The sequence below is a fragment of the Megascapheus bottae genome, chromosome 13 (assembly GCF_031878675.1).
Source record: "Megascapheus bottae isolate mThoBot1 chromosome 13, mThoBot2.hap1, whole genome shotgun sequence".
In the NCBI taxonomy this organism is placed as follows: domain Eukaryota; kingdom Metazoa; phylum Chordata; class Mammalia; order Rodentia; family Geomyidae; genus Megascapheus; species Megascapheus bottae.
The window spans coordinates 7,263,883-7,289,728 of NC_143521.1; the positions used below are offsets into that span (position 1 = coordinate 7,263,883).

A 25,846-nucleotide genomic window follows, 5' to 3' on the forward strand; every position below is an offset into this window, starting at 1 on the left:
AAAAATAGATGCTCGAAGAACAGTTTCAGGGTGGGATCCAGCATTTGGAGGAACTGGAGCCAGACTTAAGGCTCTTCATGAACCATAATATTCTAATATATATATTCTAAAATAATATTCTAGGATCCCAAGTCCCTTCCTTGAGTATCCTCATCTAAGTAAACCTTTTCTCTCCTTTCTTACTATTTGTCTGGATTTTTGGTCCCTGTCTCTAGTCAAGTGCAGGCAACACTTTTCTGACCTATGTTCAGAGTAGTACATACAGACAACTGCCCAGAAGTGACACCTATGTGTGCCCCAAGTACATACCTGACCACACAGAATAGATTAATGTTGGCATTGTACACAGAAAAGTCAATAAAGATTGCTCTGGTTCCTCTATCCATCCAGACATTTTTCTTGAGGCCAGCTATCTGGGCAGCTGTTTCTGTTCTGGCTCTTGACAAATCCAGGTAATAGCCAGCTCCACTGTACACTGCAATTATTCCCCAGTGGCTGCTCCCATTCAAGTCCTTTTCACTTGTGAAGATCCAGCTAATTAAAAGTGGAAAACAGTAACAAACAGGAAAAATCAGTGCAATACAGTGGCAATTACAAAGATAGCTCTTGGTAAGAAAAAGTATGAAGTAAATGACACTTATCAAGTTGTCAGTGTGCTTTGCCTAGAGATTTGTAAGTTTTTCTTACTGAATTCTCATTTGGTCATTGGCCTCAGAACAAGGGCCCCATGGCTTTGTAAGGTCAATTTAGGTCCAATGCGCTGAGCACAGAGTGAGAACCCACAGAGCCTTTGTCATCAGCCTTACTTACCATGGCTGCCTTTCTGTTAATTGTCTGACTCAGGACGAAATGATTTGAGGCTCCTGGTGAGAATTAGAAGCAGAAGGAAGGCCACGACTAAATGACTCACTGTTTAGTTTCTGGTTTTCTATATAACAACACTTATCTAAGAGGCATTTTGTGAGGGACACATGAGATAATATTATCTATGAACAGAGTCTGGCAAATGTAGACATTTCTCTTACTAATGATGCGGGATGCAGTAATATTTAGAAAAGATGTCACTGGTTAAATGCATACTTATTCTTTGTAAGCAGCAGGAAAAAAAACGGATTTAATAGACTCTAAATGTTCCAGCCAACAAGTGCAAATATAAGGTCATTTTCATCGGAAAACGAACAAAATAACTACCTATGATCCAGCTATACCATTTCTGAGTGTAAACCCCAAAGAGTCAAAGTTGGTTCAAAACAGAAATAGCCAAGTCATGGAACCAGTCTAGATTTTAGCTAGTGGATGAATGGATAAAGAAATGGATAACTGTAACCCTTCTATTAATTACAATAAAAAATAAAATGTGAGGTGTGTGTGTGTGTGTGTGTGTGTGTGTGTGTGTGTGTGTGTGTGTGTATGTGTGTGTGTACCACAGAGTATTGTTCATCTATAAAGAACAAAATAGTTCATGGGATAATGGATGAAACCAAAGATCATTGCATGAAGTGAAATATATGCTAGTCTCACAAACAAAATGATCTTAAGGACTTTTTCTCAGGAGTGAGATTTAGAAGAAAAATAGGACATGAAAGTACAAAGGGGACAACTAGGGATAGGAAACTAGAGAGGAGGAGAAAGAGGAGAAAAAGAGGAAGTACACAGGGTAAATATGATCCAGGATACACTGCTCATGCACAACAATGTCACAATGAAACCCATGGCTCTGGATAATCAACACAGGTGAAGAGAAAAAGGAAACATGCTCCATATATGTAACAGAATACGATCTAGCAATAATGAAGTAGGAAGTGTTGTCATTTGCATCAAAGTAAATGGGTCTCTCAAGTACATGGTAGTAATGGATAAACCAAGAACAGAACAAGAAAACAATATTGCATTTCCTTTCTCAAAAGTGAAAATTAAGCCAGGCACCGGTGGCTCAGGCCTGTAATCCTAGCTACTCAGGAGGCTGAGATCTGAGGATCAGGGTTCAAAACCAGCCTGGGCACAAAAGCTGGTGAAACTCTTATCTCCAATTAACTATCCGAAAACCAGAAGTGGCTCTGTGGCTCAGTGGATGAACATGGTAGGGTGCTGGCCTTGAGCTGAACAGCTCAGGGACAGTACCCGGGCTCAGAGTTCAAGCCCGACAAAAAAAAAAGGTGAAAATAGGCAGTCAATGAAGAGAGGAGAGATGTGGTAACTAGAAGAAAAGGCAGAGTGGACAGACAAAGAAGTTGGCTAAGACATCTCAAAACATAGGCAAACAGGCTGTGATTACATAGCACATATATAAAAATGCAGTCCTAGAAAATGTAAGATATCTCAAAATGAGAGGAGTAATGTCCCTAACACAAAAACATTAGCAATACTTGCTAGAATAGAAATGTTATGCTTTGAATTCAATCATTATTTATATGTGGTATACATGAATCCAATTATTATACCCATAAGTATGTATTATAATTTATCAACAAAATAATAACAATGGTGTAAATAAGTATATTCTGAAAAACTATAAGGGCTAGTAAAAAAAATGTTCTGTATCAAGAAACTTTCTAGTAAATAATGTAGAACATAATGTTTTTGAACCTATAAAGAGGATTCATTAAAACTTTAATGAACGCTTTCAATTAAAATCTCTCATGGCTCAGATAGTCTTCTTTATGTGTTTGTGATATTTCTACCCTTCTCATGGTATGAATAACAACATTAAAATGGATAAACATCACAAGAAACTTGAGAACCAAATCAATGAACTTGTCCCAGGCTTACATATAAGTATTAAGAAATTACTAGGCTCCTACTATGAAATTATCAGCAAGTAAATGAATGAGTACAAATGGAAGGTTAGAGATAAACATCAGTAAGAACTGATGAAAAATGAAAGGAGAAGAGGAGTGGGAAGGAAGAATGGAATTGTGAATGAGAGAATGCATCTCAGGGCAGAAGAATAAAGGACTAAATGAACAAGGGTAGTGAATGAATGAAGTGCCAATGGGAGGTGAGAGAATGAATAAATGAAACTCAAACTCAGTGCCAAGTGAGACAAAGGATATGTCACCGAGTGGTCAGGAGCGAGATGCTTACGCGGTTCCGTTTGCAGGACCAAACGGTGCCCTGTCCTCGCTGCTGACAGAGTAGACATCGTAGCATTCTTTGATTTCATCTCGCAAGTCCTGGGGGATGGAACACGACCCATTTCTGACTCTGAGTTGCCTTATCCGTGGCACCCCTAAGAGCAGGTTCTCGGAGAAGATGAAACTTCGGTTGTCAGCGTCTGTTTGATTGTGGGGCTCTACCTTCCAGTACAGTCCATCCAGTAAGGCACCTTCCATGAACTGAAAGCGAAGCACATAGTTTTGAAAGGTTCTGAGTGCAGGGGTGCTTGGGGAGTATTTGTGTGAGCAAGACTTGGACAACTCTGAGAACAAGAAAGAGCAGTAAGAGAGGGCTTTGCCGTAAAGAGACTTGGGTTTGCATCTTGAGTGGGATCCCGTGAGCAAGGCTTCCAGACGGGAAAGGTCCACAGGGTACCCCGCCACAGTGCTCATCATGTGACATCTCTGACTTCCGTTCTGGGACTAAAGGCATCCAGTGAAGGTGTTGTCTCAAGTGCCCATCATCAACTTGATTTCTCCAACAAAGAGCATCTCACACAATTATAATTTCAAATTCGTTTCGAGCATCACTAAAGTGAGTACGGATTACCAGTCTACCATCCAGCAGTTGCTTCTTTATATGTTTTTATTTTTGTTTATTTTTTAATGGACAGGGTGGCACATCTGAACAATCAACACAGGCAAAGAGAAAAAGAAAACATTGTGTATATATGCAACAGAATATTATTTAGCAATAAGAAGTCTTTGCTTAAAAGTAAGAAGTCTTGTCATTTGCATCAAAGTAAAACGGGTTTGCCTGTCTCTTTAGACACTGGTATTTATTTCATGGACTTGTTTATGTGTGAAAAATCTCTTGTTAGTTTCTGTAAAAAGCTATGCCACTAGGGAGAACAAATCTAGTGGTAAGTACATTATTCTTGTTTCCTCCTCCTCCTCCTCCTCCTCCTCCTCCTCCTCCTCCTCCTCCTCCTCCTTCTTTTTGTACCAATGCTTTCACTCATCTCCTGCTCAGAGCTGGAGCTCTACCACCACTTGAGCCACACTTCCAATCTTGTATTCTGCCAAGTAATTAGAGACAAGTCTCTCTGACCATTCTACTTAATCCAGCTTCAAACCACGATGCTCAGATCTCAGCCTCCTGAGGAACAAGGACTAGAAGTATGAGCCACCAGTGCTCAGCTATGCATGTTATTCTTACCAGATTGATAGACATAGACTGATCTGCCTCAATGAGGTGGGAAAAGGTTAATAATATTCAAGTACTGCTTTAGATGCTGAGTATGGTCAACTAGGAATAGGTTCATGTAGCACAGTTTTGTCAATGCTTTAAATCCACAGCTCTGAATCCAGGGTTTAGTAAGAATTTTACAAAGTTATGATCCCAGGGAGGAACAATGACTGCCTTTCCAATTTCCCTGAATTCAAGTAATGTAAAATCCAGATCCGTTTAGTCTGTATCCTACTCACTACTCACTATACTACTCACTATTCATTCTCTGCTGCTGGGTTAAAGTGTGCGATGGGAAAGGGGCTAGCTTGAATTTTACCTTAGAAGACCTTTGAAACAACAGCCTATCAGGCACTGTTACAGAAAAAATGCCATCAACAACAGAGACTCAAAGCACAACAATGGAGACTTTTAGGGCAATACGTTCTACAAGATTCTCAATATTAATGACATAATGACTAGTAAAATAGGACCAAGGAGTGTTGGTTATGCTAGGAAGGATCCATTTTTCTTATCCCTTAGCAATATGACCACAGATATCAACTTGCCACCTCTACAACGCAGGACGTTACTACTTCCAAGTCAGGTGACGCTGGGGGTTTAAAATACAGGAAGGGTGAACACACAGCTCAGTGCAGGGCAAATATCAGAGTCTCCATGACTGGAATTTACTCTCTTTGAGGACAGGAATGGAAACCACAAACAACTCATAAGAACAGTGTCTCACACGGTGGCCACACAGGAAGCACTGGAGATATTTGTGTTTCATCCTCATGACACTGAATGAATGAAACATTTTTTTTTTCTAAAAAGACAGAGATATTTTCAAAGTCATCTGCAAGTACCTTCCAGAAGTCTTCCATGGAAGAAAGTGTTTTAAAGTTGGCTTTCTCTGTTTTGCTCACTGGGGTGTCAAGGAAGAGCTGTGACATGGTCCGGGTGTAGTAGTACACATTGGAGCTCATCATGCCATAGGTCACTGCAACACAGAGAGAGCCGAGCTCAGAGAGGGAGCTGTGCACAGTCCCACTGTCAACAGCCCTCACGAAGGACTGCACCTGGGGAAGGGCAAACAGCACAGAAGGTCTGTGTTCACCCTGGCCCTCCTCCCCCATTTATTTATCTAGGACATCCTTCCAGGGTATCCAAGGTCAGGGTCTACGAGCTGGCAGGCTGAGGGGTACTGAAGCACTGAGAACCCAACGAGACCATGCCAACCCCTCCTGCTAAGCCACAATGGCACAGCAAGTGGGGACGTTGCTTTCCCCTGGGACTGAACATTCTCCATCTTCTGTGCCCTGCTTTGTTCCTGAGGCAGACATACAAACTCTGCCACCTGAAATCCTTTGGGCTTTGTGGACCAGGGGCGAGAGTCACTCTCGTTTCTTCTCCCTCTGCTCTCGTTCCCTGGCCAGGTGCTGTAGCCTTGGCCACAGCTGCTGGGAGAATCTCTTTTCCCACAGCTACCCTGGGCACCTGCCATGCCATCCTCCTCTGCTCCCCGCCAGCCTGGAAGTGAGCCCTTCCCTGTACACCTCCATCCCTGCAGGCCCACTTGAACCTGCCACATTCCTGCAAAGAGTCCCTGCATTCAGCTTGCTGGAATCTCAACCTTACTTAACCATCGCTTCCCAGGAGGCCCAGTGTACAGACCTAGCTGCTTGTGTGGGACCCTCTAACCTAAACAACAGCGCTGCACACTCATGGAGAATATTTAGTAGACTTGAAATAAGGACAGAAGATGGTTAATAAAGACTATTCTAGATTGTTTGTTGTCACTATAAAGGAATTTTAATTACTTTTTTTTTACTTCTAAACACAGATGTTATATATAAATACACAAACAGTGTTTTTTATAGATATGCTCATTTGTTTACTATTGGGAATACAATACATTACAAAGTAGGGTCTTTATAGGTTTCACATTTCATATTTTCCCTTGGTTCTTCAATACTCCTCCCTGGAAAAGTAGAGAAATGGTGTCTCTAGCTTTGCTGGTTAATCATTTCAACAAACTATAATCAGCCAACATGAATCCAGTCTCTGCCCTCTGCCAGGCCCCGGATTGTCTTAGGTATCTGTGAGTGACAGTCTACATGGACTAGCTCAGCCTAAAGTAAGGACCAGAAAGAATGATGAGGTAGCATTTAAAATTTACCAGGTAAAGAAAAAACACCACACACACACACACACACACACACACACACACACACACACACACACACACATTCATGGGCCCACAAATTCTTCTACTTAGCTCTTAAATCCTGAGATTCCATTTTTCTTATAAGTCAGAACAGGATATGCTAATACATATGTCACCAAACTAGAATTATGGAATGTAAGCATCTAGTACTTCAAAAGTACACTTAGATATGTACTTTGATCCTGATATTACTGAAAGAAAATCAAATATTAAAAAAATACAGTGTGTTGTTAGATCTTATCTAGTGTACAAATTCTAATCTTTAGCACAGAACAGTAAAGAAAATATTTTCCCCTCGAACAAGAGAAAATTAAAAGTGGAAAGTTAACAGGTAAGTATATTAAAAAAGTAAAAAAAAGGCAAAATGAAATAATGGAAATTTAATGAAAATATGAATGACAAGATTTTAAACCATTAGTTAAAAATGAAAATAAAAAAGCAGCATCTTCAGAATTTTCACAAGAAATGTATTCAACATAAAGGAAATAAAAATATGTAAGGGACAGGTATTCTTAAATACTTATTACTGTAATCATCTGGCTAAATAAGGGAGTACTGAGTGAAACAAGCAGTTTTATGCTGATAAAGGACATTAAGACAATGATCTAACTATCAAGAATTCTTATATGTTCAATAAGAGACAAATAAGATATATAAAAAGCATATTATATAATACAAAAAGAATTCTCAAAGGTACACAGAAGAGAAGGAGTTACCGAAGTCAGAAGGAAGTTTCTAGCATGCCAAATGCAGTGTGACTACATGGCAGAAGGAGAGAAAGAGCCCACAAGATTTGCCAATGGAGAGAGCCCTAGTGATCTTGATAGGGCATTTCAGGAGGTAGAAGACAGCCTGCAGAATCAATGAAGAGTCCAGGACAAATTCATTAAAATCCCCACGGATAAAATCCCCATGAATAAAAATAAAACATAAGAATAGTATATAAAAGCTGAGATGGAAATATTTAAGGGATAAACGCTGTTGACACAAGAACTTTTGAGAATGCCTCTGCTGGACTAGTTGTTTTATTTTACAAATAAGAGAAAATACATATTAATATTTACATTATCAAAAGACAGAAACAGGTAAAAATCAAGTTCATATTCCTTTCTAATCTATCTCCTTTTTATTGCTGTAAAATTGAATTTTTGCCTGGTTAACTGTCAGAAAGGACAAGTTTTCCAATCAAAGGCTTTTGCAAATCTTTCCCATGTACTAAGATGTGTGACCTTAGCTGCAGGTGTTTATTGTGGACAGCTAAGCAGATGTTTGTCACTGGATGTGGAATTTAGCTCCCCTTTGCTATAAAACAGACCTTTCCTTCAACAAACCTTGTTATCGGTGACCCAATCTGTGTAAATTCACTGACAACGTGTGTAAACTATTTTTATTTATGTATTTATTTTTGTCAGTCCTGGGCCTTGAACTAAGGGTACCATCCTTGAGTTTTTCTCAAGCCTAGCTCTCTACCACTCGAGCCACAGCATCACTGTGAGATTTTTCTGTGTATGTTGTACCAAGGAATTGAACTAGGGCTTCATGCATGCTAGGCAAGCACTCTACCCTTAGGTCATGCTCTCAGCCCCTAAACTATTGTTAGACTAGCTTCTTTAAAAGCTTTTTACAAACAAAGTAAAGTATAATTGTATCTTTTCATTCTTCCTTTTTTTGACTGCAAGGCAAGATCTCTTTTGAGAGAGTAAACAATAGAGATACATAGATTATTTTTTGGGGGGGGCAGTCCTGGGCTTGAGCTCAGGGCCTGAGCACTGTCCTTGGACTTTCTCAAGGATAGAGCTCTACCACATGAGCCTCAGCACCACTTCCAGCTTTTCTTCTATGTACGTAGTACCCAGGAACCGAACCTCAGTAATTTTTAATATAAAATATATATCTATTATTAGAAGGCAAGATGTAATTAGTGTGAAAAAAGAATCAAAGACCATAAACATTCTAACTGGACAAGAAAATGCTTACTTGTTTTGTGACTTCAGGTGGGCTACTGAAGAAACTCTAAAATTTCAATGTAATTAATTCTCTGGTCCAGTTTCCAAACTAACCAGAATATCTGAAACATCTAAAGTCCCTTGGGTATGGCTTGAAGATTCAGGCACATCTGGCAAGTAGTGAAATATTAGATTTACTTAATAGGGGTAACTCATTTTTCATGAGAAATATATTTGTGTAGATAATGTTTGAAAAAATTAATAATTCTAATCAACCTGTTAATATTTAAGGCCAGTTTTAAACATCGTTTCTATGCTAGTATTCCAATTTTTTCATTCTTTTTCTGCTGCTCCTAGAGCTTGAACTTTGGGCCTGGGCACTGTCCCCGAGTATCTTTTGCTCAAGGCTAGTATTCTACAGCTTGAGCCACAGTTTCACTTGCAGCTTTTTCTGTAATTAATTTGAGATAACAGTCTTATGAACTTTCCTTCCCAGGGTTGGCTTTGAACTGTGATCCTCAGATCTCACCCTTCTGAGCAAATAGGATTACAGGCATGAGCAACTAGCACCCTGCTAGTATCTCAGTTCCTAACAGTTTAAACCACAAAAGTTTAGTGTGTCTCATCTCATGTTGTTTAACTTCCTCTCCCCCTCATCCCACCCCAGCCTCCCAGTCCTGGGGCTTGAATTCAGGGCCTGGGCTCTGTCCCTGAGCTTGTTTTGCTCAGGGCTAACACTGTACCACTTGAGCCACAGTGCCCCTTCTGGCCTTTTCTATTTATGTGGTACCGAGGAATTGAACCCGTGGCTTCATGCATGCTAGGCCAGCACTCTAACACTAAGCCACATTCCCAGCCCTGTTTAACTTTTAATATAGTATACAGATCATTTCTAGCTTTTTAAAAATATATCTGGCCTTTTTTCTTAGTATGTTAAAAAAAATATGTCCTATCCTATGAGCAATCTAACATAGTTACAAAGTCATAGAAACTGGTAGCCAGGGAGGGCGAGGCAGGAAAGGAGCAACTAGTCAAAGAACACAAAACCATCCTCACATATGCCCTTAACATCTTCCTCAAATATAAAATCCAGTGAAATGCCAGGAACTGAAATTTGAGCGAGCATGGGTAGCCATCACATTTGACAGAAAACGGAAGCTGTGACGGCTGCACCATTCTGAATACTTAGAAAAATAATACTGTAATTGGACTTTCAAATGAGAGAATTTGGGGATATGTGCATTATAACTCAATAAAGCTCTTTCCCCCTCAAAAAATGCCTTGAGTTTTCTTTCTTTGTTTTTAAAGAAGTAATGTTATCTTCAAAAGCATGAAGCATTCTTTCCTAATGTTTTTAGATATTCCTTCTAAAAATCTCAGAAAATTACTAAGCAAAACCCAAGAAAGTGGTATTATTCATGCATAAATAGTTTTTAGCTGAAATAACTTCTTTTTAAAAATTAAGTTTCCATTTGGATTGGCGAAGTCTCATAAAAATGTAAACAGAAGCCATGTAGTACTAAAGTGAGTACTCGGAAAAACTACCATGACGGTATAAACAGATATTCAAATATTGTAATTAGTAACAGAAACTTAAACGTTTCACTTTCATGTTCAACTTACCCATCTTTTTATTCTTCTTTAGTAAATTATAAAAGTGTCTTTGAGTAAGTTTACAGAATCTAGGCAGTAAAATTCAAGATTATTAGATGTATAAAATGCTGATTAAATTCAGATACTCTATATATACAAAAAAGGGGATTCTTCCTAAAGCTGCTATTAATTTTTAAAGATTCTTTTGTACCAATATGGGAATTAACTTTCTTCCCAAGGAAGTTTTGTAAAGGTCCAGGGTCATAAATTGGCATCTTTGTCTGTCTGTAGGTAGGGCTTTCCAATTCACAGGAAAATACTCTCTCCACAGGTAAGTTTTTCCTGAGACTTTCTATTCCTTGAAGGCTTTCTGGTTGTAACTGTTATTTGTGCTAGTCCAGGTGCTTTAAACTCAGGGTCTGAACACTGTCCCCTAAGCTTTCTGGCTCAAAGCTAGCACTCTACCACTAGGTCCACACTCCTTTTTTGGCTTTGGAGGTTAATTGGAGATAAGAGTCTTAGAAAATTTTCAACCCAAGCTGGCTTCAATCTGAAATCTTTGGATCTCAGGCTCCTGAGTAGCTAGGAGCTACCTGCCCCTGGCAAAATGGTTTTGAAACAGTTTAGGTTAAGACTTTTTTTTTTGCCAGCAGATAAACACCCACAGTGAGGAAGAGGAGAAGAAGCAAGACATGGGTTGTGACAGAAGTATCCTATAGAGTAAAAGCCCAGAAGTTATTGAGGGTTAGAAGAAATAATGAATGAGAATAAAGGCATTAACATAATATATACAAATCCATAAACACTAAAAGCAATATTGGGTAATTTTGTTAGTATTTCCCAAAAGCTAAATTCAAAATATCAAACTGAAAACGGTTCTTTACATTCATGTTGTGTTCAATGATCTCAAGATATCAAGACTCTAGCTATTGTAACATGCTAGATCTAGAATCCATTCACTTGGGTTCTTTATGTCTGGCAAATACCACGTGCATCTCAACATGCAAACGATCACAATGTATAATGATCTGATCAGCAAGATGACACTGATGTTTTAACCAACACTTCTAAGAAGACAGAAGAGGACTTCACAATTCTAAACTAGAACTGATCACAACATAGAGAAGAAGACTGCTGACTTGACAGGTCTGACGCACAGATGCTTCCTTTTAACTGATTTTTAACAGGCCAAACATTTGCAAAACATGTCCATTAATGGAAGGAAAGGGTCTACTTACAAATACACAGGACTATAAGAAAAAGGAGGTACGTGACCAGTTCCCGTAGAACACTTTTAAGGTACTTCTCTCGGTTAGTGCTGCTTTCTACCATGAGTCTTGTTCCCCAGAGACCTTTAAAATAATAATGAAAAATGATGTCATTTACTAAAGAAACGTCATGAATGGCAAAAGGAAAAAACATAAAGTAAATAGGACAACCAATAAAATAAGGTCTCACCATAATGTTTTATTACATAGATTAATGCTTAATTTTAATCATGTTCTGAAACCTAAGTGCCAATGATTGTAGACAGAGATTCCTTTCTTGAATACTTGTTTGTTAAACATGACATTTGAAGTATGATGTAAAAATCAATGTTAATAAATTATTTAATAAAAATAAGGCGTCATATGTTAATATGAATGTATATGCACATACACATACTTATGAGAAAATTCTGAATGCAACTAAGCAACTAGTTTAGTTTATTCGTTTTTTTTCTTTTTTGCTCAAGGATGGCACTGTACCATTTGAGCCACATCTCCGCTTCCTACTTTCGCTGGTTAATTGAAAAAGAATCTCTTAGATTTTTTTTGGGGGGGGGGGTAGTGGGTCTTGAACTCTGGGCCTGGAACCTGTCCTTGAGCTCTTCAGCTCAAGGCTAGCACCTTGAGTCGCCACACCACTTTTGGCTTTTTTCTATGTATGTGGTACCAAGGAATTGAACCAGAGTTTTGTGCATGCTAGGCAAGCACTCTACCACTAGGCCAAACTCCCAATCCCATAATCTCTTTGATGTATCTGTCCATGCTGGCTTTGAAGTTTGATCCTTAGAACAGCTGCCTCCTGGGTAGCTAGAATTACAGGAGCAAGCTATCATCACCCAGCTTAACGAATTCTTTAAAGACCAATAGATATATACTCTTTAAATCGAAAGCAACAACTCATCCAGCTTCTTCTCTCTTTTGGAAAACATAATACCAGCAACTACTTTCTGTATTTTAGCAGACAGATGGAAAAAGTGTTGGGCTGGCTTAGCGAAGATGACCTAATCCCACATACACTGGCTGGAGAGTTATTACCACAGGTTTGAATTCAGCCAGCAGACACTATGGCTGTCCAAGATTCTGGTAATGAACAGTGCGGTCAAGTCACACTGCTGCTTCCCTGGAGGAGCCATAATGAATGCCAGAAAAGATGAACTTCTTCCTTTCAGTTATGTTTGGTTGGCTATTAATGGAAACCTTGCATGGGTTTACTATATAGCCCTGTCCTCCTAAATGACCAAGTTTCAGACAACACCTAAACCACAACCACGCCACATGGAGAAATGGGGAAAGTAGTATAGATAGGGCCATTCATTTCAGAGAGATTATTTCATCATAAGGGTTAATGTCTTTTTTAAAAAATATATTTTTTTGCCAGTCATGGGGCTTGAACTCAGGGCCTGCGCACTGTCCGTGGGCTTTCTCAAGGCTAGAGCTCTACCACTTGAGCCACAGCTCCACTTCCAACTTTTTTCTCTGTACGTGGTACTGAGGAATCAAACCCGGGTTTTTGTGCATGCTAGGCAAACACTTTTACCACTAGGCCAAATTCCCGGCCCAATGTCTTTTAAAAAATCCTATAATAACTCAGTGATTCTAGTCTTAAATGTGGCTCTTTTATTTCCCTTTCTTTCCTTCCAGCATCTGAACTCAAAGATCCTGTGTTACACATCCTAGGAATACAAACTTATGACCAGATTTGCATCTGCCAAGATCTGGTAGTTGTCAAGGCAATTACTCATCCACAAGACATGCAGCAAGCGGAATGTTTGCTCATGGAAATGCTATCATCCTGAAGAATCATTACAAATTCAGATGACATGGAAAATTACAACACGAAAACAGAGGGAGCCAAAAATCAGGCTTGTAGCCTTGGAGTCAAGCACACTAGTATTTGAATGGCTTTTTTTTTATGATTAAGTCTAACAAGCACAAAAGTGGACATTCCTAGTCTGTTTACCATGAGAAAGATTTGTTTGACTACTAGGTCAGTGATTCTATTCTTTCCAATGGCTTATGGATAACCATGAAATAAAGACTATGCATGTCTCTGATTCTTAGTATTCACAAATATTGCTTAGCCTTTAAAGAAGCCAAACTTGTACAGATTTTACTTACGCTACACTTTCAACAGCCTGAGGTAATTTAAGATGGCCTGTGAGACTTTTTTTTTTCCTAAATTATTCTATTAACCTCCTCAAATACTAATGAGCTTTGATTTTTTTCCCACTGTGTGTCTAAAATTTTAAGATACAGGGACCCCTTTAAATGTTGATGGGTGAGGAATGATTGAATCCACACATAGGAAATGAAACTTGCTGGAGCCAACTACTTCCTGTGTTTAGCTCTGCTGAACAGTGAAGGATGAGGCTCTTAGCCTAGCGCCAGTGGCTCACACCTGTAATCCTAGCTACGTAGGAAGCTGAGATCTGAGGACTGGAGTTTGAAGCCAGTTTGGACAGGAAAGTCCATGAGACTCTCATCTCCAAATAACCACCAAAAAGCCACACGTGAAGCTCTGGCTCACGCGATGAGTGTCAGTCTTCAGGGAAAAAAGCTAAGGGACACTGCTGTGGCCTTGAGTTTAGAATTCAGTGTTGCCAGACACACGAAAAGAGTTCTTGACCAAAATGGTGGTATGTAACCACAAAGGTCCACCAGAACAAATATCCTTTTCTTCCCTATTTGTGTTACTCACATCAAGCCAGAATCTAGGAGTTCACCCCAGAATAGGACTTCCTTCTATCCCCAACATGGGGTTGATTCTCTAATTCTGAGAGAGGTCTTCAATCTCACTCGTTTTCATCCCAGCTCACATGACTGGTTGTAGCCCACCCCAACTTGCTTAGCTGTCTCCTGACTAAACTTCTCATCTACCAGCATTTCCACTTTACCTCATCCTTTACATTTCTCAGATTGACACATGATCCTACCTGCCTCCTGCTTGAAGCCTCTCCTGGTTCCAAATGCCTAAGTACTAATGTCACAGGACACGTTTCAAGTTTGCTTGGTCTCGCTCTAGGCTCATGTTAACTCCTGAAATTTCCCCCTCAGTTTTCCAAATATAGCTCAAAGTTGACTCCCTTGACACCTCACTGAGTTCCTCAAATGCATCTGTCCCTCTCCTCCTTGGGCTCCTTACCCAGAATCTACCATTGCAATCACTCACCTACCACACCCATTTTACCTATAAAACTTGGACGGCTGAAAGTTGAAAACTTCTACATCCTGGGCAGTTTGCAAAGGGGGCTGCCCTGTGCACTAGAGGATGCTGGGGACATTTCCTGAACACTACTCAATACATACCAGAAGCACTCACCTTCTACCCTGAGTTGTGCAAACCAAAAAATGTGGGTACTGCCAAGTGTTACCTAAATGGCAAAGTTACCCCCTTACTTAGGATACTATTCCGCTAGTGATGAAATGATACTGAATTCTGCAGCCTAAACAGGCTAATTACCTGGACACTGGTAGCTCCTTGTAATCCTAGCTACTCAAGAGATTTAGATTTGAGGATAGCAGTTAGAAGCAAGCCAGCACAGGAAAGTCCAGGAGTTATTTATCTCCAATTAACCAGCAAAATGCCAGAAGTGGAGCTGTGGCACAAGTGGTAGAGTCCCAGCCCTGAGTGGAAAAAAGAAATTGAAGGCACAGCACTAAGGTCCTGAGTTCAAGCCACAGTACTGGCACATTAACACATACACACACACACACACACACACACACACAGACACACACACACACACACAGAAAAATAAATCGGTCACTACAAAGGGTTTATAATGGATTATAACTATAGGAGGGGTATTTACAACACTTTTTTGTTGAGGTCAGATCAACTACAGTCTAGTTCAGATTTGTTTTTTAAAGTCTCAGTAACATTTCCAATAACTGAATGTGATCTGGGCACCAATGGCTCATGCCTGTAATTCCAGCTACTCAGGAAGCTGAGATCTGAGAATCCCAGTTCAAAGCAAGTCCAGGCAGACAAATCTGAGAGACTAGTATCTCAATTAACTAGAAAACAGCAGGAAGGAGAGGTGTGGCTTAAGTGGTAGAGCACTAGCATTGTGCATGAGGCCTACATTCAAATCCTATTACACACACACACACACACACACACACACACATAAAAGTGAATGTGCTCACTATTAGACATCAAAAGGCAAGGCAAAGATAATGTAAGTTAAACAGAATGGCAAGACAAACAATGAGTAAGTTTGTGTTGACAGCCACTGACTATATACAAATAGCACAACAATCTCAATGTTTGAATAGTAGATCTACTATTGCACTTGAGCCCTATCTGTAATATGGCAGCAGTTGTTAGCTGTCTACCAAAATTCATTTTCCCCTTCAAGACAAAGATACATAATATTTTCCAGTGTTCCTTGCAGGGCTTCTTGATTATATGGTTAAAGAACGTCATCAATGAAGCATGAATGGGAGAGATATGGGCCAGATGGCGTTCAGTTACAAAGTGCGTGTCTAGCAAGTACAACGTCTTGGATTCAATCCCTAACACTGGAAGAAATGAATATAAAGACAAGGCCAGTGGCAAGCCTTCTCCCATCTTCCTGTGAAAATCTGGATAGCCAGCCTAGCCCAGGCATACAATGACGAGTCCTTGGGAGAACCAGAGAGGAAAGCAGCTCAAGTCCACAAATGCCCACATAGAGGAGAGTGGTTACTAACCTGGAATCCCTCCTTGAAATGTTAGGAAAAGAGATGAGATTCTTCAGGAAACTAAATGGGAAGGGATAGACCTATTACTTAGAGCAGCCGAGCCCACTTACCAATACAGCTGAACATGCCAAATCTCAAAACCTGAATCCAAAATGCTGTTTTATAGTTCCAAACTCAGTTAGACAATTCGATAATGCCATGTGACGAGCCAGACTCAAAATGCAGATTCATTTTTTTTTTTTTTTTTTTGCCAGTCCTGGGCCTTGAGCTCAGGGCCTGAGCACTGCCCTTGGACTTTCTCAAGGCTAGAACTCTACTACTTGAGCCTCAGCACCACTTCTGGCTTTTTCCTTTATATGTGGTACCAAGGAATCAAATCTGGGCCTTCGTGCATGCTAGGCAAGCACTCTACCACTAGACCAAACTCCCGGCTACTATTTTAAAACTATATTACAGACTGCACAAATAATGTTGAAGATTACCTTTAAGACTGTATGTTTAAAGTATATACAAAACAAAAATCAACTTCTGGTTTAGATGTAGGTCCCAGACCCCAGCTATCACACTGTATTTACAAATATTTCCAATCTAAACATTTCTAAAATTTGAAACACTAGGCCCAAGCATTTCAGAAAAGAGAGACTCAACTTATACTTTTCGCAGGAACCTCAAAAGGCCAAGAGTACATATTTAATAAAAAGAAAGAACTGATATTCGTAAGTGGATAGATCCATAAACATTACACCTTAGGAATGTAGAAAATTTGATAGCTCACAGATGCGAGCCATGGGTTTACTTTTCTACTAAAAAGTTTGATGATGATGATGATGATGATGATGATGATGATGATACTTATAATAATTAAAGAAAATTGTTGGGACAACATTAAGACTCAGGCACTTTAATTTTCTCCAGACCTTTCAGCATCTCCTGGTGGCTTCTTTCTACCCATTCTTCCTGACTTAGTGTCTCCTTCTACAAGTTCTCCTTGGCACCATGCTACTGCCTTATCCACTGTCCCCAAGCTCTGTTCCTTCCTTGCTTCCTAATAGTTCGGGATATCTTCTTCATTCCTTGGTTAGATGTAATGTATCCCACAACCGGGCCTCTTCTTTCTTGGGTATTTTACTTCTGTCCAAAGGACAGAACAGAGTCAAAGGAACAAAAAGAACATTTGCTGTCCACTTGGGGATTCATGTTACTTAACTATGTCACAACCTGAGGATGCTGAAGCTAGAAGGGGACCTTGGAGATTAAGTTCAAAGGGAAAGCTGAGGCTCAGGAGGTTGAAGTAGAGTTATATAATGTCAGGAAAATAGGAGCAATCGAGGACAACACCTGACCAATCCAAACCTAAACAATCTCCCTTACCTTTAAGACTTTAAAAGGCTGTTTTCTAACCCTAAAGCACTGTTTACAGAGTGTACACAATATTTCCATCACTGGTAATCCAAGGAAGGAAATAACCATAGCACGTTCATGGTTATTTATTTAGCTTTTTTGGGTTCTGTCCATCAGAAAAATAGCAATTACTATTCCGATTCTTTTCAAAGCTGCTAGTAAAACATTATCTTCATGACAGGTGCTAGTTAATGAATGGTGCTTATCTAATGATCAACAAGACTGCCAACTTCATTTCTCTGCCACAGAATATACAAAATGAAATTTACATTTTTCTATAACTAAAATTCCCCAACCCTCTTCTAGATTGTTAATAGGGATAATATTGCTATTTTTTCCGTTTACTGGTTTATTTATAAAGGATATTAAAAATGAAACAGAGACAAAGAGACATGGAGGCCAAGGCCTCTCCAGGGACCCAACCCCCCACCCCCAAACCATGAGCTCAGCCGTCCTCAAGTTCCACTGGGAAGGGCTGACTACAGGTTTCAAAACTATGAAGACTCATGATAAGTTTCCTGAAATATTTCTTCAAAAGAAATAAACTTATCACTGTTCAAAAAGAAATGTACTCGATACCCAACTTATATAACTGCAACCCTTCTGTACATCATTTTACATATTTTTAAATTAAATAAACTTGTAATATGTTGTCACAGAAATGTATTTCACCTTATATTCTATAATTGAGCTTAGTCAAACAAGTATTCTATCAACCGCTTACTGAGTTACAACAGTTCTTGCCAGTTAACCTTGTTTACTAACATAAAAACTTTCAGTAACTATGATTTAAAAGCATATTTATCTAGCATAATAAGATACATATATGGCAGTACTATAAGTCTGAACTCAGCTTAGAACTCGATGGCTGGCACTCTACCACTTGAGCCACACCTTCAGTCTGGCATTTTGCTGGTTAAGGACTTTCCTGCCCCAGGTGACTTTCAATATCCAGCCTCCAGGCATGGGTCTACAGAGGAGTAGAGTTACAAGTGTGAGCCATAGATACTCACCATATCTTTCGGTGGGGGGTAGCAACTGGGGCTTGCACTCAAGAGCCTGGGTGCTGCCCTTTTGTTTTTTTTGCTCAAACCTGGCACTCTACCACTTAAGCCATAGCTTCATTTCGAGTTTTTGTTTTGTTGTGTGGTGGTTACTTGGAGATAAGAATCTCCAACTTTCCTGTCCTGACTGGCTTCAAGGCTCTGTCATTGGGTCTCAGCCTCCTGAGTAGCTAGGATTACTGGAGGAGCCAACAGTACTCAGCATGTAATTTGTTATAATACAGTTCTGGTTCCTATGAAGTATTTGTGTAGTTAATCCCAGGTTATCAAAAGCAGGAGCTTTTGTTTCCCACTATCATGCCCTGAACCAAATTGACTACTACAAAAATTAATGTGATAGAAATGCCAAATATCCTTTTTATAATTTATGCAGCCCTCATAATATGGCAAAGACTTGTTATACATTTGAGCTATCCAGTTTCACTAAATTCTCCCAAGAAACAAATCAAAGACTAAGTATTATGATTATCTCAATTTTTTTAACAGTTGCAAATTTTAAGGACCCGAGCAGTTAAATATCTTGGCTCAAGGTCACACAGTGACCCCAAAAAAGAAGGGGAAAAAAAGGGCAGGGAGAATTAAAAATAAATAAATAAAGGCACAAAAACTGTTAAAAGTGAAGATGAAACAGTTTGGTGGATAAGAGTCACTGTAATATTTTTTACAAGGATGCGTGTGACATACATCATAAAAACTGAATCTTGTTTGTTGTTGGAAAATCTGTATCTCTTCCTAGGCAAAATCTGGAAACTCATTTCTTGCTTTTTGGAAAGCTGAGTGCATTAAATTCTGAAATTCATCAGCTGGCACCTCCTAGCTAGATGACATCAATTTATTCAAATTGCAAAGAACATGGTTAAACCTTCTTCCAAAAACTTTTCAAACAGTTTTGGGAAAATATCTAGAATTAGAAAGAGGCAAACATGTTTTTTATAGGTACTGTGTCCAATTTGCTGTGTCCCAAAACAACCACACCATCACCAGCTTAGCATGGACAACCTAAGGAAATCCCTCCCACAACTGGGTGACAGTGGAGAAGAGGCCTGGACGGGTCAGGAGGACAGGCGGAGAGGAGGAACAGGCTGAGAACTGCAGAAACTTCGTTTTGCTTTCTTTTCTTCTCTTTTTTTTTTTTTGTTGCGGGGGGTGGGCAGGGAGGAGCAGTCCCAGGACTTGAACTTTGGGTGCTGCCTCTAGGCTTTTTTTTTTTTTTAAATGAAGGCTAGCAAGGCTTTATCACTAGGCACACACAGCTCCACCAGTGCTCAGCACATAAGAGGCTCACAGGCATTCCTGCCTAGGATGGTTTCAAACTTCCATCCTCAGATCTCAGCCTCCAGGTAGCTAGGATGACAGGCGTGAGCCACCCGTGCCCGGCTAAACTTTCCTTCTTGGCTTTGGTGACCTCCAGCAAACACGCTGTGGCCACCACGGGTCGGTTGTACTAAGCAGCAATATTCCCTTTACTTATTTGCAGTAGTAAAAACACAGTTGACGTGGCTTGAAGAGAGGAGGGGACCCTGCAAATCTGCACCAACACTGTCACCCCAAAATTCCCAACTGGGTACCGGAAACAGAGCAGAGCCAGGGGAGGTGGGGAGTGCGCTTCCCCGGGAGGCGGAGGGGACGCGAGGGGGAGCCGTGGACGGCCAGCCACCTGGGGCGAGGGTCCCAGCCTCTCCCGCAGGTCGGGTGTGTGCGTGAGCCCGGGCGGATCGCGCTCTTACCTCGCAGCCCGCGCACCAGCCTCTCGGCCCAGGCCACTCGGGGCGGCTGCCCGTCCAGCGGGAGGTGGCGGTGCCGCGGGTCCCCGCCGCCGGCCGGGCTGGGACATGGCGGGGCCTGGTCCTCTCGCCGGTGCCGCCTCCCGCTCGCCGGGCCCGCGCCGTGGTAGCCCCCCAGTCCCCGGCCGCGGGCGCCCGCGGAGCTCACCGCCGAGGAGGCGGCCGATCTGCGGCTGCCCGGGCGCCACTCCACGTCCATCTCCACCACCATTCCTCCTTCCTCCCCTTCCACCTCGTCGTCGTCGTCCTCCTCCTCAGCCTCGAAGCCTGGGTTGTCGCGGCTCCACGCCTGCCGGGAGCAGGACGAGAGCGGCGGGGAAGGGGAGGCCGACGCTCCGGCCGGGGGGTCCCGCGCTGCAGCCTGCCGGATGCGCTCCATCTCGATCTCCAGGCCCCGCTGCGGCTCCCGGAGGCCGCCCGGGGCGCCCAGGCCGGTGCCTACGGCAGCGCCACCCGCCATCAGCCGGCCCGGGCCCGGCGATCGGGGCGGGGGCGCTCGCCTCGGGTCCCCGGGCTGCTGAGGCTGCACGCGGCTGGAGTTCACCATCGCGCTCACTGGCGCCCGGGGCGCACAAGCGCTGCGCCGCCCTCGGCGCTGCCCGCCGCAGGAGCCATGTTCTTTTCTTCCCGGGTCCCCGTTTCCTCTCCGCCCCAGACCGCCCCGCACTCCCGCGCTCCCGCCCGCCCCCTCGGCCCGCCTCCGCCCCCCTCGCCGCGCCCCCGCCGCGCGCCCCCGCCTGCCTTCCCAGTGGAGCCCGGAGAAGCGCCCACATTCCACTCAAGTGGAAAGTTCGCGAAGGTCGGGAACTGCTGGCCTGTCCTCTCTGAGAAGGGAAAAGGGGGGGGGGGGTCGTGGCCTGCCGGATCTCGGGATGCTTGGGCCCTGATTCATGGACCATACGCCGCCGCCGTGCCTCAGTTTACCAAAGAGATGACAGGAAAGGCTGAGTGCTTTCCAGAGGACAGGGAGAAATAGTGAAGTCCAGCCCCAGCAGGGGCAAAGAAATATTTCCCATTCCCAGAAACTTCCAAGGAACCACTGAGGCCGCCTTGCTGTGCCCAGGCTGCCTCCTCTCCATGGCCCTGCTGTTTGCTGAATGGTTTCGTCTCCTCTTTCCACACCTTGTGGAGATCTCCACCTGGGCAGCACTGACTTCTCAGTAACAGAATCCTGCCTCAGGCCTAAATCTAAGAGCCTCAAGCATTCAGCTAACATGCCCCATAGAATGCTGGGCAAAGGTCTTAACCTCCACCTCTCCTACACAAAAAACACTACCAACAACAAAACTCCCCAACCCCCCCCCCCATCTTTTTGTATGTGTTTGGAGGCAGGGGGTCATGGGGCTTGAACATTTTCTAGAGGTTAATTGGAGATAAGAGTCTCAGATCCTTTTGTGCCCAGGCTGGCTTTGAACCCTGATCCTCAGATCTCAGCCTCCTGAGTAGCTAGGATTACAGGCATGAGCCACCATTCCTGCCCCTTCCCTCTAGTCTTTTAAACCTGCTTCACCCCTCCTATCCTCAATGGTGATTTCTGTCGTCATTTCCCAGGGTGGCCCTTTCATGATTTTCTGAACCCAAGCCTCCTTACTTGAACTGAAAGATTTCTCCCTGATGTGATAAGGCCTTTGATATTCATCCCTCTAGCCTGTCATTGTGGTCCATGTCTTTTCATGTGGAGGCACAAGAATGCTGTCACTTCTACTCTATCTTGTCTGTTTTTTTGTTTGTTTATTTGTTTTGTTTTGTTTTTGAAGTACAAGCGCTCATTTGTCACATTTTTGTTTAGACAGTTGGGTGGGCTTCCAGCAATTTAAAGGATAATGTTTAATTTCAGTAGTCTGATTGATTTGTTTATTTATTGTTGTGCCAGAACTCAGGGCCTGGGTGCTGTCCCTTAGCTTTGTCCACTCAAGGCTGGTGCTTTAGCAGTTGAGCCACACCTCAGCTTCAACTTTTTTCATTTTTATTCTTAAGTAGTTGTTCAACGGGATTTCAATTTTACCTTTTACCTTTCTTCCTATCCCCACCTATCCTTTCAATTTAGCTGGTTGCATTTTCTGGAGTGTATACTGAATAGCTATTACTGCATTTTCTCATCCTTTCTCCATTTGTCTACCCCCCCTCCCTTGATCTCCTCACTTGCCCAAAGCATTGCAGCTTCCTGATACTTTTTGTTGAACTGTTTAAGTTAGTGGTTCCAGAGTTACTCCATTGGGATCCCAGCATATATCATACTTTGGTTAATATGCTTATGTGTGTATATATATGTGGCTTTGTATGTGTTTATGTATGCATTTATCATGTGGCTCTAACTTCCCGTGTCCTTGGTCTCTCTAAGCCTGATTTTCATCACTTAACAATTTTTTTCCAGGTTCATCCATTTTTCTTGTAAACTGCTTAATATTGGATGAGTAAAATTCCTATACATATGTATATATATATGCACGTGTTTGTGTATATATATGCACATATATCACATTGATCTATTCATCTAATGGCATATGGCCTATTTTCAGGATTTTTATTTTCTGGTTAATTGGAGGTAAGAATATTTTAGAGGGGCCGGGAGTTTGGCCTAGTGGTTAAAGTGCTTGCCTAGCATGCATGAAGACCCGGGTTCGATTCCTCAGTACAACATACATAGAAAAAAAAGCTGGAAGTGGTGCTGAGCCTCAAGTGGTAGAGCTCTAGCCTTGAGAAAACCCACGGACAGTGCTCAGACCTAGAGGCCAAGCCCAGGACAGGCAAGATAAAAAAACAAAACAAATTGTTCAACAATAAATGCTTACCCTATAGAAATACATTTTTCTATGAACATCGATGTGCTAGTGGATTTAGTATGTCCTTGTTTCTGGACCGTTGGGTAAATGCCAAGTAGTGGAATTGCTGGGTCATAGGAGAGCTCTATGTTTAGTCTTTTGAGGAACTGCCATATTGCTTTCCATAGTGTTTGAGCGAGTTTGCACTCCCACCAACAGTGTAGTAGTGATCCCTCCTGGCCACATCCCCTCCAGCATCTGTTGTTATTAGTTTTTTTGATCCTGGCCATTCTAACTGGAGTGAGGTGGAATCTTAGAGTTGTTTTGATTTGCATTACTTTTATGACCAGAGATGTTGAGCATTTCTTCATGTGTCTATAGGCCATTTTTATTTCTTCTTCAGAGAAGACTCTCTTTAAGTCTTTGGCCCATCTTTTAATGGGATGGTTGTTACTTTGGAGATTAGTTTTGGAGTGATTCAACTTTTTGAGCTGTTGATATATTTTAGATATGAGGCCTTTGTCCGTTGTATGGTTAGTGAAGATCTTCTTCCACTCTGTAGGCTTTCTAGTTATATGCTAGCTATGTCCTTTGCCATACAGAAGCTCTGCAGTTTAATGCAGTCCCACTTATCCAGACTTTCTCTGATTTGTTGTTTCTTGGTCCTTATTGAGAAAGTTTCGACCTGTGCCAAGGAGGCCTAGTGTGTCTCCTATTCCTTCTTGTAAAGTTTTCAGTATGTTGGCTTTTACCTCAAGGTCTTTGATCTATTTGGAGTTAATTCTAGTGCAGGGTGACAAAGAAAGATCCAACTTTAGTTTACTGCAGGTGCTTAACCAGTTCTGCCAGCACCACTTGTTGAAGAGGCTGTCTTTCTTCTATTCTATGTTTTTGGCTCCCTTGTCAAAGATTAGGTGGCCATAGGTCTGTGGTTTAATATCTGAGTGCTTAGTTCTATTCCATTGGTCTTCAGGCCTGTTCTTGTGCTAATATCAAGCTGTTTTGGTCACTATAGCTCTGTAATCGAGTCTAAAGTTTGGTATTGAAATTCCTTCTGTGTTGTTCTTTCTACTAAGAATTGTTTTTGCTATACGGGGTCTTTTATTATTCCATATGAAATTTTGGGTTGCCTCTTCTATTTCTTTAAAGAATGGCATTGGGATATTGATGGGTATTGCGTTGAATTTGTAGATAGCCCTTGGCAAGATTGTCATTTTCATGATGTTGATTCTTCCAATCCAGGAGCATTGCAGCACTATTTACCATAGCAAAGATATGGATACAACTCAGATGTCCCTCAGTAGATGAGTGGATCAACAAGATGTGGTATTTATACACAATGGAATTCTATGCTTCTGTCAGAAAGAATGGCATCGCCCTATTTGTAAGGAAATGGAAAGACTTAGAAAAAATCATATTAAATGAAGTAAGCCAGGCTCAAAGGAACATAGGCTCAATGGCTTCCCTCATTTGTCATAATCAGTAGAAATCTGGACTCTCCTAGCAGAGATTTACAATAGAACAAAACCTAGATACATAAGGCCATACAGTATGACACTAAATGAAAGGACCTCTAGGATATAGAAACAAAAGCCATATAATTAGTGATGGTTGTCCTTAATGTACTATGTTATCTCTCATCTTTTTTGCTGTCCCTTGGTTATCTCATATTATTACAGTATTTCACTTTGTTATCTGATATATTGGATATATGAGTATTTGGTTATTTGCAATTGGATAGGGAAGGGGGGAAACAAGATGAGGGGTGGGGGTTGGGGGGAGAGGGAAATGGGGACCAAGACATGAGAAAGGGTATCAATGTATGTGAAGTAATACACCTTCTACCTGGTGAATATAATGTAACCCTTCTATTAATTACAATGAAAAAAAGAAATACATTTTTTTCTCACAAAATATTGGCTAATTTCTTTTGATGCCTCTCTTTTGTTTGCAAACAACCCACCCCTTTATGTCCTTAATCGTTCTTTTTTTTCTTCTTCTATGCATATGGTACTGAGTAATTGAACCCAGGTCTTCGTGCATACTAGGCAAGCACTCTACTACTAGTCCAAACTTCCAGCCCGTCAAATTGTTCTTTCATATAAGAACATCAGCTACATTTGGGTAGGGACAACTATAATGATCTAGTTTAACTTAATTGCCTTGTTTGTTTGTTTGTTTGCTTTGGTGTGATCCTGATGCTTGCATTCCAAGCTTGAGTACTATCCTTGAGCTTTTATAAAAGTTCAGGCTAGTGCTCTACCACTTGAGCCACAGCTCTACTCCCAGTTCTTTTATTAGAGGGGGGTGTAAATAATTGGAAATAAGAGTCTCATAGACTTTCCTGCCTTGTCTGGCCAGCTCTTAGTTGCCCATGAAGGAGTATATCTACAAGTACATAGTTCTGTTTTGCCATGCTAAGCATTAGAACTTCATCATGTGAATTTGGGGGCGGACTCCAGTCAGGTCATGGCAGCTTGTACAATTCTTTTTTCACATAGCCTTCATACCATACAGCTACCCATGCCACTTTGTTGGTTCCTGTGCAGATAGCATACTGAGTGCATTTGGTTTTAACAGATACCTGTCACTTGATCTTACAGTTTGTCAATTATCTGTGTCCTTTACCTGACTATGACCTTCACAGAGGAAGGGCTGGTGATAAAAGGAGACACCAGATCTGGGTTGCACTATTTATCAGACTCCAGGCATTTCCAGTGTGTTGAATCAAAAGTTGGATGAATTCAGTCAAGTGTGGTGCAGACTTTGGTTTCTCAAGACAAGACCATTTA

General features: G+C 41.5%; 1 protein-coding gene across 1 annotated transcript in view; it reads right to left on the reverse strand.

Annotated features, from left to right (window-relative positions):
• Positions 1–20,938, reverse strand: part of Pkd2 (polycystin 2, transient receptor potential cation channel) — a 38,219-nt gene extending 17,281 nt beyond the window's left edge. The window contains exons 1-5 of the mRNA XM_090343222.1: positions 20,236–20,938; positions 11,328–11,441; positions 5,190–5,323; positions 3,085–3,335; positions 310–534 (exon numbers count right to left, since the gene is read on the reverse strand). Coding sequence (XP_090199348.1) covers positions 310–534; positions 3,085–3,335; positions 5,190–5,323; positions 11,328–11,441; positions 20,236–20,839 — 1,328 coding nt within the window. The 5' untranslated portion in view covers positions 20,840–20,938. The remainder of the gene's footprint in view (positions 1–309; positions 535–3,084; positions 3,336–5,189; positions 5,324–11,327; positions 11,442–20,235) is intronic.
• Between the last annotated feature and the right edge of the window lie 4,908 nt (positions 20,939–25,846).